Raw genomic sequence first — 15,980 nt, 5'->3', positions numbered from 1 at the left:
GTCCATTCCACACCCCAACCACTCTCTGCGTAAAGAACCTACCTCTGATATCCTTCCTATATCTCCCACCACGAGCCCTATAGTTATGCCCCCTTGTAATAGCTCCATCCACCCGAGGAAATAGTCTTTGAACGTTCACTCTATCTATCCCCTTCATCATTTTATAAACCTCTATTAAGTCTCCCCTCAACCTCCTCCGCTCCAGAGAGAACAGCCCTAGCTCCCTCAACCTTTCCTCGTAAGACCTTCCCTCCAAACCAGGCAGCATCCTGGTAAATCTCCTCTGCACTCTTTCCAGCGCTTCCACATCCTTCTTATAGTGAGGTGACCAGAACGGCACACAATATTCCAAATGTGGTCTCACCAAGGTCCTGTACAGTTGCAGCATAACCCCACGGCTCTTAAACTCCAACCCCCTGTTAATAAAAGCTAACACACTATAGGCCTTCTTCACAGCTCTATCCACTTGAGTGGCAACCTTTAGAGATCTGTGGATATGGACCCCAAGATCTCTCTGTTCCTCCACAGTCTTCAGAACCCTACCTTTGACCCTGTAATCCACATTTAAATTAGTCATACCAAAATGAATCACCTCACATTTATCAGGGTTAAACTCCATTTGCCATTTTTCAGCCCAGCTTTGCATCCTATCTATGTCTCTTTGCAGCCTACAACAGCCCTCCACCTCATCCACTACTCCACCAATCTTGGTGTCATCAGCAGGTCAGAGAAGCTGTGGTTGTTCTCCTTAGGGCAAAGTAGATTGGAGGGGAGATTTGATAGTGGTGTACAAGATTATGACCAGTTCAAATATGGTAGACAAAAAAAAATCTTTATCCATTAACTGATCATATAAGGACCAGGAGATAGATTTAGGGTTTTAGGCAAGAGATAAGGGGCTGTGAGGAGATGTTTACATACTGAATAGTAGTGACCTGGAACTCACTGCTTATGAGGGTGGTGGAAGCAGAGGTGATCTACGATTTAAAAAAGAAACTGGGTGGGTACTTGAGGGAAAGACTTGCACAGCTATGGGGGGAAAGAAACAGGCTAACGGGACTAATTGCAGAGCAATCCAGAGAGCCAGCACAGTCATGATAGACTGAAAGACCTCCTTCAGTGCTCTTTAAAGCCTCTATGAAGAGGCCTTTCCCAGATTTGACTGATCCCACTTCAAGTGACCTACCTAGTCAGGAGGTCATATGGCACAATGAAGGCCATTCAGTCCATTGTGCCTGTGCCAGCTCTTTGAAAGAGTAATCCAACTAGTCCTGTTCTTTACCCATATGCCGTTGTTACTTCCAGCATCTGACAATGACCAGAAAATGCCTCACAACTTCCTCTGGGTGTGACCAGGTGGCAGAATGCTGTGTTTTCATATTGCATCGGATAGTTTTGATAAGAAACTTGCTTGATGTCAGACTGTAGCTGGATTGCATTTCAAACAATGCAGTTCATGCTAAAATGTAACATTCCCTTCATGGCTTACCTTTTTCATCTGAAATATTTAATCCAGTTATCCTTGCTGACACGTTTTGTAACCAGCAGGATAAAGTCAGCATCTGAGCTATAGTTTCTGTATCTTTGCTGAAATACAAGATAGGACAAGGAGTTGCAAAAATGCAGTGTTTAATATGCCATTTTGAATAACTTTCATATAGTATGCCAATATTTTACAACAGCGAGGCTGTTAATTTGGCGAGGTGTTGCTCACATACCATCTCTTCCAAATCACAACTTTACAGTGGGATTTATTCACTATGGTCTAAAACCTTTTTTGAGACTATATTGTATTAAGTATGGTAGGTAGGTTCCAACAACAAAAATGCATTGAAAATTGTTCACTTAGTCCCAAGGATAATCCTATTTTTAGTGTCCACGACAGCTCTGCCTATTGATGGTGTTTGGTTAGCTGTTCCTAACATCAGCAAAGGAAAGGACTTACATTTATAAAGTACCTTACACAACCTCAGGATATCCCAAAGCACTATACAACCACTCCAAATACAGTTACAATTCTAATGTAAGGAAACATGGCAGCCAATTTGAGCACAGCAAGGTCCCATAACAGTAATGAGATACATGAGTAGATGATCTGTTTTAGGGTTGAGAGATGGAGATCCTGAGGTGCATTGGTAGCATCCCAACCTCTGGGCCAGAAACTCTACGTTCAAGTCCCAGTCTGTCTCTTGATGGCCACAGATGATGCATTCATCAGCCTGTAAATCCTTCCGATACACCTGGGCTGAGGTTAGAAACAGGAAAGGAGAGGTCACCCTGTTGGGAGTTTTTTATAGACCTCTGAAAAGTTCCAGAGATGTAGAGGAAAAGATTGCGAAGATGATTCTGGATAGGAGCGAAAGTAACAGGGTAGTTGTACTGGGGGACTTTAACTTTACAAATATTGACTGGAAAAGCTATAGTTCGAGTACTTTAGAGGGGTCAGTTTTTGTCCAGTGTGCAGGAAGGCTTCCTGACACAGTATGTAGATAGACCAACAAGAGGCGAGGCCACATTGGATTTGGTACTGGGTAATGAACCAGGCCAGGTGTTAGATTTGGAGGTAGGTGAGCACTTTGGTGACAGTGACCACAATTCGATTACGTTTACTTTAGCAATGGAAAAGGATAGGTATATACCAAAGGGCAAGAGTTATAGCTGGGGGAAAGGAAATTATGATGCGATTAGGCGAGATTTAGCTGGCATAGGTTGGGGAAGGAAACTGCAGGGGATGGGCACAATTGTAATGTGGAACTTGTTCAAGGAACAGCTACTACGCGTCCTTGATAAATATGTACCTGTCAGGCAGGGAGGAAGCAGACGTGTGAGGGAACCGTGGTTTACTAAGGAGGTTGAATTTCTTGTGAAGAGGAAGAAGGAGACTTATGTTAAGATGAGACGTGAAGGCTCAGTTAGGGCGCTTGAGAGTTACAAGTTAGCCAGGAAGGACCTAAAGAAAGAGTTAAGAAGAGCCAGGAGGGGACATGAGAAGTCTCTGGCGGGTAGGATCAAGGAAAACCCTAAAGCTTTCTATAGGTATGTCAGGAGTAAAAGAATGACTAGGGTAAGATTAGGGCCAGTCAAGGACAGGAGTGGGAAGTTGTGCGTGGAGTCTGAAGAGATAGGAGAGGCACTAAATGAATATTTTTCGTTGGTATTCACACTGGCGAGGGACAGTGTTGTTGAGGGGAGTACTGAGATGCAGGCTGTTGGACTGGATGGTATTGATGTTCATAAGGAGGAGGTGTTAGCAATTCTGGAAGGGGTAAAAATAGATAAGTCCCCTGGGCCGGATGGGATTTATCCTAGGATTCTCTGGGAGGCTAGAGAGGAGATTGCAGAGCCTTTGGCTTTGATCTTTGTGTCGTCATTGTCTACAGGAACAGTGCCAGAAGACTGGAGGGTAGCAAATGTTGTCCCCTTGTACAAGAAGGGGAGTAGGGACAACCCTGGTAATTATAGACCGGTGAGCCTTACTTCTGTTGTGGGCAAAGTATTGGAAAGGATTATAAGAGATAGGATTTATAATCACCTAGAAAGGAATAATTTGATTAGGGATAGTCAGCACGGTTTTGTGAAGGGTAGGTCGTGCCTCACAAACCTTATTGAGTTCTTTGAGAAGGTGACCAAAGAGGTGGATGAGGGTAAAGCGGTTGATGTGGTGTATATGGATTTCAGCAAAGCGTTTGATAAGGTTCCCCATGGTAAGCTTTTGCAGAAAATACGGACACATGGGATTGAGGGTGATTTAGTGGTTTGGATCAGGAATTGGCTAGCTGTAAGAAAACAAAGGGTGGTGGTTGATGGGAAATATTCATCCTGGAGTTCAGTTACTAGTGGTGTACCGCAAGGATCTGTTTTGGGGCCACTGCTGTTTGTCATTTTTATTAATGACTTGGATGAGGGCGTGGAAGGATGGATTAGTAAATTTGTGGATGACACTAAAGTCGGTGGAGTTGTAGACAGTGCGGAGGGAAGTGGCAGGTTACAGAGGGACATAGATAAGCTGCAGAGCTGGGCTGAGAGGTGGCAAATGGAGTTTAATGCGGAAAAGTGAGGTGATTCACTTTGGAAGGAGTAACAGGAATACAGAGTACTGGGCTAATGGTAAGATACTTGGTAGTGTGGATGAACAGAGGGATCTGGGTGTCCACGTGCATAGATCCCTGAAAGTTGGCGCCCAGGTTGATAGGGTTGTTAAGGAGGTGTACGGTGTGTTAGCTTTTATTGGTAGAGGGATTGAGTTTCGGGGCCAGGAGGTCATGCTGCAACTGTACAAAACTCTGGTGCGGCCGCATTTGGAGTATTGCGTACAGTTCTGGTCGCCGTATTATAGGAAAGATGTGGAAGTGTTGGAAAGGGTGCAGAGGAGATTTACCAGGATGTTGCCTGGTATGGTGGGAAAATCGTATGAGGAAAGGCTGAGGGGCTTGAGGTTGTTTTCGTTAGAGAGAAGAAGGTTAAGAGGTGACTTAATAGAGGCATACAAGATGATCAGAGGATTAGATAGGGTGGATAGTGAGAGCCTTTTTCCTCGGATAGTGTTGGCTAGCACGAGGGGACATAGTTTTAAATTGAGGGATGAGAGATATAGGACAGATGTTAGAGGTAGGTTCTTTACTCAGGGCGTGGAATGCCCTGCCTGCAGCAGTGGTGGACTCGTCAACGCTGAGAGCGTTCAAGTGGTTATTGGATAAACATATGGATGATATTGGAATAGTGTAGATTAGAGGGGCTTTAGATTGGTACCACTGGTTGGCGCAACATCGAGGGCAGAAGGGCATGTACTGCGCTGTAATGTTCTGTGTTCTAATCGCAGGTGCCAGGAGTAGGAGAGTTTTCTGGTCGGACTTACTGCAGAAGGCCAGGGAAAGCCACTGTAGTACTTCGCCAAGCATAATTATGGGCCAATCCAATGAAAATCCATGGTTGTCAATGCCCCTTCAGGGCATGGTACCTGAAGGAGGTGATTGAGGGATAAAATATTAGCCAGGGAGAGCTCCTTCTTCAAAAAGTGCAATGGGAACTTTTCTGCACACCGGAGGGATTCGACATTCGTTTGATGTCTTGCCCAAAAGATGACACCTCTGACAGCATAACACTCCTGCAGTACTGCACGGGAGTGTCAGACTGGATAAAGTGCTCAAGTCTCTACAGTGGGGCATTAAAAAAGGAAAAGATCACAACATAAGCAAGGAAAAGAAAGAAGACCAAAGTAGAAGCTAAATGGATAAAGAGAGAAGACCAAAATAGTTAAGTATGAAAGCATAGAGACAGTTTAAGAGAATTTTGTACACTCTTCCATCAACATTGTGAATGGCATCAGATTGGCAATCTTTCCACTACCATTTGGCTGGTAAACAAATAAATTGTCAAGCTTGAGCAGTATATGAAAGTGCATTATTAAAGCATATTCTTCCATTCAGGCAAGCAACAATTTAATTGTCAGATGTGCATACCTGTCTAGATTGTGAGCCTGCAGTGGAATAACTGGCATGACAGTGTTACACAGAGCTTTGCACAGTGGGCAGAGGAACTCCCCATTCTCCAGATCAAATGACAGTTCTGCATGCAGCCTGTTGCGCGTTGAATTCTGCACGGCTTCAAAATATCTGCAGAGATAGAAAAGTTAACTAAATGATTTTTGAAAACAATTTCAATCAGGATTCTTAACTGAACAGGGACAGTAGGTTTAAATGTATTAAAAGATTGAAGATCAGGCCCCAATACTCCTGGTCTCAATCGGCAACAACACCGATTTCAGCAACTGCCCAAATTAATGTTGAGGAGAAAATGCTGCCTGGAATTTATATCATAACTAAATCTCATCTTTCAGAAAATTCTGGAAGTCTCCAGCTTTCTGAAGTATTCCAGTCCCAGGTCATACAATTATACAATACAGGATATCTTTCACCTCTGTCAGTTCTTTGAGAGGGACATTCAATGATTTTCCTTCCCCTCTTTCCCTACAGTCCTGTAATTTTTTTACTGCTCAGACATTTATCTAACTCCTTTGTGTAAGATACTATTGCTTCCATTACCCTTTTAGTGGATTGCAGGTTACAACAACTTGCTGCAAAGTAGTAAATGTCTCATCTTCCTTTTTTTTTGCCAATTACCTTAAATCTGTGCCCTATGGTTACCTGCCCTCCTGAGAGTGAAAATTATTTCTCCCAATCTACTAGATTTAGTCTGATTTTTTTATGGCTGTTATAATTAAGCAGAAGCCAACTTTTTGCCAAAACCAAATTCAGAGTGAGCCTGAATCATTGGACTGCTGGTTTTTTTGATTACATTCTTGAGAGACTGGTTGAAACAGTGCCTAATATTTTTTAAAAATTAACTGATGGGATGTAGGCAACTCTTGCAGGAGCTGCATTTATTGCCTATCCCTAACTGCCCTCAAGAAAATGGTGGCCAGTTGCCTTAAGCTGCTGCAGTCCATGTAGTGTAAGTACACCCACAGTACTATTGAAGGAGGGAGTTCTAGGATTTTGACCCTTTGACGATAAAGGAGTGCTAATACATATCCAAATCAGGCTGGTGTGTGACTTGGAGGGAAATCTGCAGGTGGTGGTGTTCTAATGTGCCTGCTACCCTTGAACTTCCTAGTGATGGAGGTCATGGGTTTGAGAAGTGATGTCGAAGAAGCCTTGCTGAGTTAGTACAGTGCACCTTATAGAAAGTACATACAGCAGGTGTGATGCACTGGTGATGGAGGGAATTAATGTTTAAGGTAGTGTATGGGTGCCAATCAAGCAACTTTGTCCTAGAGGTGTTGAGCATCACAAGCTTCACTCATTTAGGCAAGCGCAGAGTACTCCATCATGGTTCCAAGTTGTGCCTTATGGACAGAGGACAAGCTTTGGTCAGTCAGATGGTGATTTAGTCACCTCAGAATTTATTGGTCTAGTTAGTTTCAAGTCAATGATAATCTCCAGAATTTGATTTAACAATGATGATGCCATTGAATGTCAAAGGGAAATGATTAGACTCTCTCTTGTTGGACATGGCCATTGCCTGATTTTTATGTGGTTTGAATGTTACTTGCCACTTAGCAACCCAAACATGAATGTTGTCAAAGATTTGCTGCATGTGGGCACAGACTGCTTCAGTATCTGAGACATTGTAAATGAAACTGAACAGAATGTAAATATTAGTAAGCATCCACAATTCTGACCTTACGATGGAAGGAAGATCATTAACGAAGTAGTGGAAGATGGTTGGGCTTATAGCGATGTTCTGGAGCTGAGATGATTTGCCTCCAACAACCACAACCATCTTCCTTTGTGCTAGGTAGTACTCCAACCAGTGGAGTGCTCCCTCCCCACACCCCCACCCTCCCTGTTTCCCATTGATATCTATTTGTTGGCACTTCTTGATGCCACACGTGGTCAAATGCCTTGATGTCAAGAGCAGCCACTCTCATTTCACCTTTGGAATTCAACTCTTCCTTTCAGATTTTGACCAAGGCTGTAACATGTCTGGAATCAAGTAGTCCTAGCGGAATCCAAACTGAGTACAGATGAGCAGGTTATTGTTGATTAAATGCTGCTTGATAGTACTGTTGACAACACCTTCCTGCTGATGATTGAGAGTAGACTGATGGGGCCGTGATTGACCAGATTGTATTGGGTCAGCTTTTCACGGATGAGACATACCCAAGCAATTTTCCATTTTGTTGGGTTGATGCCACTAATGTAGTTGCAACAGAACAGCTTAGTTAGAGGTGTGGTTAGTTCCTGTTGCTGGGACATCATCAGGGTCCATAACCTTTGCTGTATCCAGTGCACTCAGGAAATTATTGATATCACATGGAGCGAAACAAATTAGCTGAAGAGGTTGGCAACCTCAGGGTCATCCAATTGGCACTTCTGGACGAAGATGTTTGCAAATGCTTCGGCCTCATCACTGACATGCTGGGCTCCCCCATCATTGAGGAGTGGGATGTTTGTGGAGCCTTTTTTCTGTTAGTTGCTCAGTTGTGCACTACCGTTCACAACTGCATGTGTTAGAATTGCAGAGCTTTAATCTCTTCTGTCTGTGTGGGATTGCTATTAGTTATGTCCAAAGCATGCTGCTTCTACTGTCTAGCATACATGTCATCCTATGTTGTAGTTTTACCAGTTTGGCACTTCATTTTTGGTACGTCAGATGCTGTTCCCAACATGCTCTCTTGCACTCCTCATTGAACGATGGTTGATCACTTGGCTTGATGGGATTATGGCAGAGCGAGGTGTGTGTTGAACCTTTAGGTTACAAATTGCAATGGAATATAATTTAACTGCTTCTGATGACTCTCAGTGTCCCATGGATACTCAATTTTAACTTATAGATCTGTTTTTACAACATTTATCATGAGTAGTGCACACAATATGATGGGGCGAGGGCTCAGCTCCGTGAGGGAGGGTGGGGTTGACATAAAGAAAGAGTTAACAGTACACACATGACAAAGAGCATGCATGGGTGAGAGCAAGACTTGGGAGATGGGCAGCAAATGAAAGCCACAGAGATTCATTGTTCAGATATAAGCAGAGGGTTGTAACCATTGTCTATGTTGCTACAAAAATACATATCCTTACACTAACTTCAATACTGCTTAATTTGTAAAGAGATCATTCAAATTTTAAACTGCACCCTCAGCATTTGGCATCAATTGTTTGAGTGCCAAAGTGGAAAAAGTTTCAATATTTGGCTATCGCAAAAGGTATTCATTATCAGCACACCAATTTACATGTCCAGCACCATGTAGGAACAAATTTTAACAACTACTGTACACTCACATATTAACTTACTTCTGCCAGCAGGTGGCATGCATCACATGACCACAGCTTCCTACATGAGTGCCACAGCCGAGGTCAGAGTGCATAAAAATAGGATCATAGTTTTCTAAAACAAAAAAAAAGAGAAGTGTCAAAACATTAAAACAACTTTTAGATAAAATCACCCATTAGTCTAAGGGTACTATGGCAATATTTTCCTCAAAGGTGCTTAGCAACACGAACTGAAGCAGGTCATTCAGCACCTTGAGTCTGTAGCATTCAATTATCACCTAGATCATAACATCTATTCCATTTTCCAGTCTTTGCTCCACATCCTGATACCCTTACCCCAGAGAAAAAGGCCCAGTGGTCACAATCTTGAGAATTTCAATTGTCTCAGAATCCACAGCCCTTTCAGGAAACAAATTCCAGATTTCTATTAAGGATCAATAATTGCTCGACACCCTTGCATAATAAATACCTTTTGATCTAAGTTGAAAGTACCATTGTCCTTCCTAAGTGCAAGCAGTGCCACTGGGCTTGAGCAAACATGTCCTCAGAAGAATAAAGGAAAAATACTGAATGATTAGAATAAAGCAAGGCTGAGAAAAAAAAACTCATTTCATTGAGAATGGTAGTCATGATGTGGAGATGCCGGCGTTGGACTGGGGTAAACACAGTAAGAGTTTTAACAACACCAGGTTAAAGTCCAACAGGTTTATTTGGTAGCAAATACCATTAGCTTTCGGAGCACTGCTCCTTCATCAGATGGAGTGGAAATGTGCTCTCTTCATTGAGAAGCCAGGGAAAGGACATAATTTCGATGAAAACCAGATGAATAGGCAAATTAATTAAATACTTATCCATGTTTCCTTATTTTTACATAAGTCAACAAAAAAAAACAGCACAAATTGGTTTCCAAAATTTTCCCAATTTTCTGGCCTGCCACTAAGCTTTGCAGCATTGTACATTCATACTTACAATTTTATATCATCCTTAACATCCTTAGTTAGCCACAGATGATACAACCTCTTTGTGGAGTCTTTCTTTCTCAATATATCTTTGTTGACAGTTATTAAGTGTCTCCTCAACTGCCTGCACTGCTTCTCTGCTAAGTTACCTTTTAAATCGGTTTGCTCATTTCACTGTAACCAACTCTATCTTCATACCATTGTAATTGCCTTTAAATATAAGACTCAAGTTTCAGACTCACATTTCTCGCCCTCAACCTGAATGTGAAATCATAACATTCCATAATTTTACAGCAGAGAATGCTGGTATCAACAATGTATATTTCTTCATTATGATGGAGGAGAGTGGGTAAAGAGGAACTCAAGAACAGGATTAAAGCCCTTTTCTTGCTCCTTTCTCTTCTTGTCAAATGCCAATGTTTGCTTCAGCACTGAATAGTGAGAAAAACCTGTGTTTTTTCCCATTTAATACCTGATGCTGACAGATGATTTGGCCTAAAGGATGCTGGAACTGTTGCTGTGTCAGAAACGGCCTTGGAGTTTAAGATTAAAAGTTGATTTCAAGAGAAGTTGGCTACAACATATGAAAGCAAAACTACTTGCACATAGGATCTCATTTTACCTCCAAGATTCGTTATGGTGCGAGAGCTATTTTTTGACAGCGCTGTGGACCTCTGAACACAAGCTGCTAGTACCATGGCCATTTCATCAGTTTTCACTTCCTGCTCTTCCTGACACAAGATGCAGGTCAGTATTATTTTCTCAGCTGCAGCTGCACCTTGCATTGGTCCCAAAGCCACACCAGAATCCTCAGCCGTTGGAACACTGCAAGAAAAAACAGACTCCTCACACTGATTTAAAAGGCAGATTTATTATATAGACAGAAGTAACTCTTGTTTCCCACATTCTTTACTTTCTACATTTATTTCACCAGATCAAGTGACATCAGTGTTTCGTCACTTTCGTCACCAGTGTCTCGTCAGTGTTTTAAGAGGAAAACACATGTCCTCTGCTTCTTGGAAGGTGAGCATTTTTAAAAACAAAAACTCTCAGTTATCTGTACAGTTACAAACTTCACTCACTTGTTTTGATGTTAAACATTATTCAACAATTACAGTACAAGAGTCCATTCAGCCCATTGTGTCGATCATTTCTCTGCAAGTTCCACTCAACTCGTCTTGTCCTCTTGCCCTTTCCCCATAGCCCTGAAAATTTTCTCTTTGCAGGTTTTTATCCAATTTCCTTCTGAAAGCCATGACTGCCTGTGCCTCAATCAGGCAGCGCTATTCCAGATCCTAACCACTTGTTGAATAAAAAAGCTTTTTTCCATGACACCTTTGATTTTTTTTTTAATCATTCACCTTAAATTTGTGTCCTCTGGTTTTCAACCCTTCTGCCAATGGGAACAATTCTCCCCTATCTTCTCTGTCTGGATCTCTCATGATTTTGAACAATTCTTAGAAGACGAGTTTGAAAGGAGAATAGAAAGGAGAACAGCCCCAGCTTCTCCAACCTTTCGCTGGAATCATTCCTGTAAATCTTTTCTGCATTCTCTCAAATGTCCTTCCTAAAGTGTGTTCAGAATTAGATACAATACTCCAGTTGAGGCCAAACCAGTATTTTATACAGGCTGACCAGAGAAGTCTAGGATCCCATGACTTTTTAATCACTTTCTCAAACTGTTCTGTCAACTTTAATGGTTTGTGCACATATACTCCCTGGTGTCTCAATTCCTGCATCCCCTTTAGAATTGTACCCATCATTTTATATTGCCTTGCCTTGTTTTTATTACCAAAATGTATCACTTCACACCTCTCTGCATTAAATTTCATCTGTCCATTCCACAGCCTGTCTATGCCCTGAAGTCTCATCACTATCCTCTTCACAGCTCACAATACTACCAAGTTTTGTGCCCAATTTGTTAGCTGCCAGTCTCTTGCCACACTCGGAGTGCCACTTGCACTGAGTACTTGGCAGTTTCTTAAATCATTTTCTTCTTTCTTAAAACCAACAAAAATTGCTGGTAAATTTACTGATTTACAAATTGCTGGTGGAAATTTGAAAATCTTTCAGGTGTAAAGAGGGTAAAACAAGATCCTCAGTGGGACTAGCAAGAGGATTAACTTAGGGCAGTTAGTAACCCAGTTCAAACCTTTTTAAACAGGGAAGGCTGAGACTATAAAAACAAGCTTGTCAGTGCCTTTGTATGGAGTGCCTTTTTGGTCTGAGTACTTGGGAGTTAAGGTAAGTGTGGGAGTTCAGGAAAGCAGGAGAGGGAGTATGGCTGTATCTTGTTTTCTTTATTGTGTCCACAGGTCAGTGGGGGCAAGTGCAGGCCAAGGCAAGGGAGCTGGGGATAAGTTGAAATAGCATGACAGTACTGAATGAACACATCTGCATGATATCACAGATAAGTGACTAGTACATGAGCCTTTCTCTCTTCTACGTTTCTGACTTTGGAAGAGAAGGCTAGGTACGGAAACAGAAATTGTGGAAAGTAAAGGTTAGCAGTATAAGTAAAAACAAATGAAAATTATAAATGAAATAAATTCTAATTAAATAAAATAAGGATGCAGTGCCAGGCAATGTGTTGTGGCTGTAACATGTGGGAGCTGGTGCGCCCCATTGTGGTTCATAGTAACTTTGGCTCAGAGCCTGGAGTCTAAGCTTCAGATATTGTGACACAGCAGGGAAGGGGAGAGTTACCTGGATGTTGTGTTTCAGGAGGCATTCACACCCCTTGGATTAACTGCCTTATGTTCTGTCAGTGATCAGGGACAGGAAGGTATGACTGCGAGTGAGGAAGGTAGAAGGATCCAAGAGCCTAAGCCCTTGTCCAAGAGGCTTGAGATTCTTGCTCCGTGTGTGTGCAAAAGGGGCTGTAGGAAAGATGAGCAAACTGACCACAGCACCATGATTCAACGAGTCATTCAAGTGGTGGTGGTAGCGGTGGAGACAAATGTAGTCATAGTTGGGGCAAGTATAGTAGGAAGAATAGACTTATTGTCTGTAGCCAGGATTGAGGGTCTCAAAGGCTGTGTTGTCCGTCTTGTCCCAAGGTTCAGGACATCTGCTCTGGGCTGGAGAGGAACTTACAGTGGGAAGGGAGGATCCCGTGGTTATGGTCCATGTAGGTACCACTGATATAGGTAGAATGAGGAAAGTAGTTCTGTGTAGGCAGTTTGAGGAATTTGGCACTAACTTAAAGAACAGAATCTCCAAGGTTATAATCTCCAGCTTATTACCTGAGCCACAAGCAAATTGGCACAGGTACATAAAATGAGAGAGAGGACTATGTGGCTCAAAGCCTGGTGAGAGAGAAGTGGGGCACTGGCATCAGTACTGGGGAAAGTGGGGGCTGTAGTGTTGGGACAGTCTATTTCAGAACCGTGTTGGGACCAGTGTTCTTGCGGACCACTTGGGAAATAGAGAGGGCTTTAAACTAAATAATGGAGGATGAGGGTTCAGTTGCATGGAAAATTAGGAAGTCAAAGTTAAAGGAGGTAGGAGTGCAGGCTAGTCACGAGTCTGAGTGTCAACAGAAAGCAAAAGGTAGTGACAAATCATAGAAAAGTCATATTGCGCCAAAGACTCGTACAAGAGGATGGCACGGTGGCACAGTGGTTAGTACGTGTGCCTCACAGCTCCAGGGACCTGAGTTCAATTTCAGCCTTGGGTGACTGTGGAGTTTGCACATTCTCCCCGTGTCTGTGCGGGTTTCCTCTGGGTGTTCCGGTCTCCTCCCACAGTTCAAAGATGGGTAAGTTAGGTGGATTGGCCATGCTAAATTGTCAATTAGTGTACAAAGGTGTGTAGGTAAGATGGATTAGCCGTGGAAAATGCACAGAGTTACGGGTGTTGGCCCCAGGTAAGTTAATCTGTCAGAGAATTGGTGCAGACTCAATGGGCCGAATGGCCCCCTTCTGCACTGTAAGGATTCTATGATTCTACTCTAAGGGAAGCTTTGTAATTAAATGCATGAATCATTTGGATTAAAATTGAGATAATAGTACAAATAGAGACAAATGGATATGATTTAGTGGCAATTACTGAGACTGGTTGCAGGGATACCAGGTTTGGGAATTGAATGTTCAAGGGTACTTGGTATTTTGAAAAGATAGGCAGGAAGGAAAAGGAGGTGGTGTAGCTTTGGTAGTTAAAGAAGTTATCAGTGCTGTAGTGAGACATGATATAGGCACTGGAATCCAAGACATAGAATCAGTCTGGGTAGAAATTAGAAATGGCAAGGGAAAGAAGTTCCTGATCCAAGTAATCTATGGGTCCCTAAACAGCAATTCTGCAGTGGGACACAGTGTAAACCAATAAATACTGAGGGCTTGTAAGAAAGGTACACAATAATCATGGGTGCTTTCAACATGCATATTGACTGGAAAATCAAACTGGCAAGTATAGCCTCAAGGGAGAGTCCATTGAATGTATTAGAGATTGTTTTTTGGGGCAATATATTGTGGAACCAACCATGGAACAGACTATTGTAGATTTGGTATTATGTAATGAGGGAGGGCTAATAAATTATCTCATAGTAAATGATCCTCCAGGGAAGTGTGATCATAGTATGCTAGAATTTCAAATTCAGTTTAAGGGTGAAAAACTGGAATCCCACACTAGCATTCTGGAGTTACATTGGCATGAGGACAGATTTGGCCCTAGTGGACTGGGCAGGAAGACTAAAAGGTAAGACAGTTGATGAACAGTGGTAGATATTTAAGGAGATATTCAAGTCCTGCCAACTAACATACATTTCAGAAAGAAGGAAAGGTGGGAAGAGGGGTGAAAGACTTCCCATAGCTCAGTAAGGAAGTTAAGGATAACATAAAGACAAAAACTAAGGCGTACAGTACTGCAAAGGCCTGTGGCACACTGGGAATGTTTTAAAGACCAAAGGGTCACTAAAAATAAATAAAAAGAGCATATTATAAATTATGAAAGAAAACTAGTGCAAAATATGAAAATGGGCAGCAAAAGCTTCCATAAGTATATAAAGAGGAAGAGAGTAGCCAAATTGAATGTTGGTCCCTTAGAAGATGAGGCTGGGGAGTTAAAGGCGGAGAATGCAGAAATGACTGAGACACTAAATTAATATTTTGCCTCAGTTTGTATGGAGGAAATGAGTACCATCCCAATAGTAATAGAAAATGCAGAGGTTATAGAAAGAGAAGAACTCAGAACTATCATCACTAGGGGAAAAAGTACTGAGCAAACTATTGGGATTGAAGGCAGGCAAGTCCCCAAGGCTTGATGGCCTACATCCTAGGGTCCTAATGGAAGTGGCATTGGAGATAGTGGATCCATTGGTTACAATATTCCAAAATTCTCTGAATGTGGGAATGATTCTTGTGAATTGGAAAAATGCTAATATTCCAAAAGGGAGGGTGGCAAAATGTAGGAAACTATAGGCTAATCAGTTTAACATCTGTCATTGGGAAATTGTTAGAATACATAACAGGACATTTTGAAAGTCAAAATGCAATTCATCAGAGTCAGCATGGTTTTATGAAGGGTAAATCATGTTTGATTAATTTGCTCGAGTTCTGCAAAGGCGTAACAAGCAATGTGGACTCTGTATATGCAATATACCTGGACTTCCAGAAGGCACTTGATAAGGTGCCACACAAACGGTTAATATACAAGTGGGATATACAATATCTCAAACGGTTAATATACAAGTGAGTTAGTTCATGTGGGATTAGAGATAATTTATTAGTTTGGATAGAGAGCAGAGAAGCAACAACAGAAAGCAGAGAGTCAGGATAAATGGGTCTTTTCTGGTTGACAAGATGTAACTCGTGGGATGCCACCGGGTTTAGGCCTCAGGCCCCAACTACTTACAGTTTCTATTAATGACTTGGATGCAGTGATACTAGGTACCTTGGCCAAATTTGCAGATGACACTAAAATAGATGGGATAGTACATTGCAGTGATGAAATAAGAAATTTACAAATGAATATGGATAGGTTAAGTGAATTTGGCAGATAGAATTTAATGTGGATAAGTGTGACGGCATTCATTTTAGTAGGAAAAATATGAAGGCAAATTATCACTCGATTGATTCCAGAGATGAAGGGTTTGTCTTACAAAGGGAGATTGGGCAGTTTAGGCCTTTACTCCCTGGAGTTTAGAAGAATGAGAGGAGATCTAATTGAGGTGTACGAGATGAAAAGGGGGATTGATAAAGTAGACATGGAGAGGATGTTTCCTCTTATAGGGCAATCTTGAACAGGAGGT

The 15,980-nt window shown here is 42.0% G+C and overlaps 1 protein-coding gene across 1 annotated transcript in view; it reads right to left on the bottom strand.

Annotated features, from left to right (window-relative positions):
• Positions 1–15,980, bottom strand: part of ubr1 (ubiquitin protein ligase E3 component n-recognin 1) — a 222,574-nt gene that overhangs the window by 54,734 nt on the left and 151,860 nt on the right. The window contains exons 30-33 of the mRNA XM_078233618.1: positions 10,356–10,558; positions 8,796–8,889; positions 5,460–5,612; positions 1,490–1,587 (exon numbers count right to left, since the gene is read on the bottom strand). Coding sequence (XP_078089744.1) covers positions 1,490–1,587; positions 5,460–5,612; positions 8,796–8,889; positions 10,356–10,558 — 548 coding nt within the window. The remainder of the gene's footprint in view (positions 1–1,489; positions 1,588–5,459; positions 5,613–8,795; positions 8,890–10,355; positions 10,559–15,980) is intronic.

Source organism: Mustelus asterias, chromosome 18 (genome assembly GCF_964213995.1).
Source record: "Mustelus asterias chromosome 18, sMusAst1.hap1.1, whole genome shotgun sequence".
Classification (NCBI taxonomy): domain Eukaryota; kingdom Metazoa; phylum Chordata; class Chondrichthyes; order Carcharhiniformes; family Triakidae; genus Mustelus; species Mustelus asterias.
This window is presented reverse-complemented; position numbering and strand designations above follow the sequence as displayed.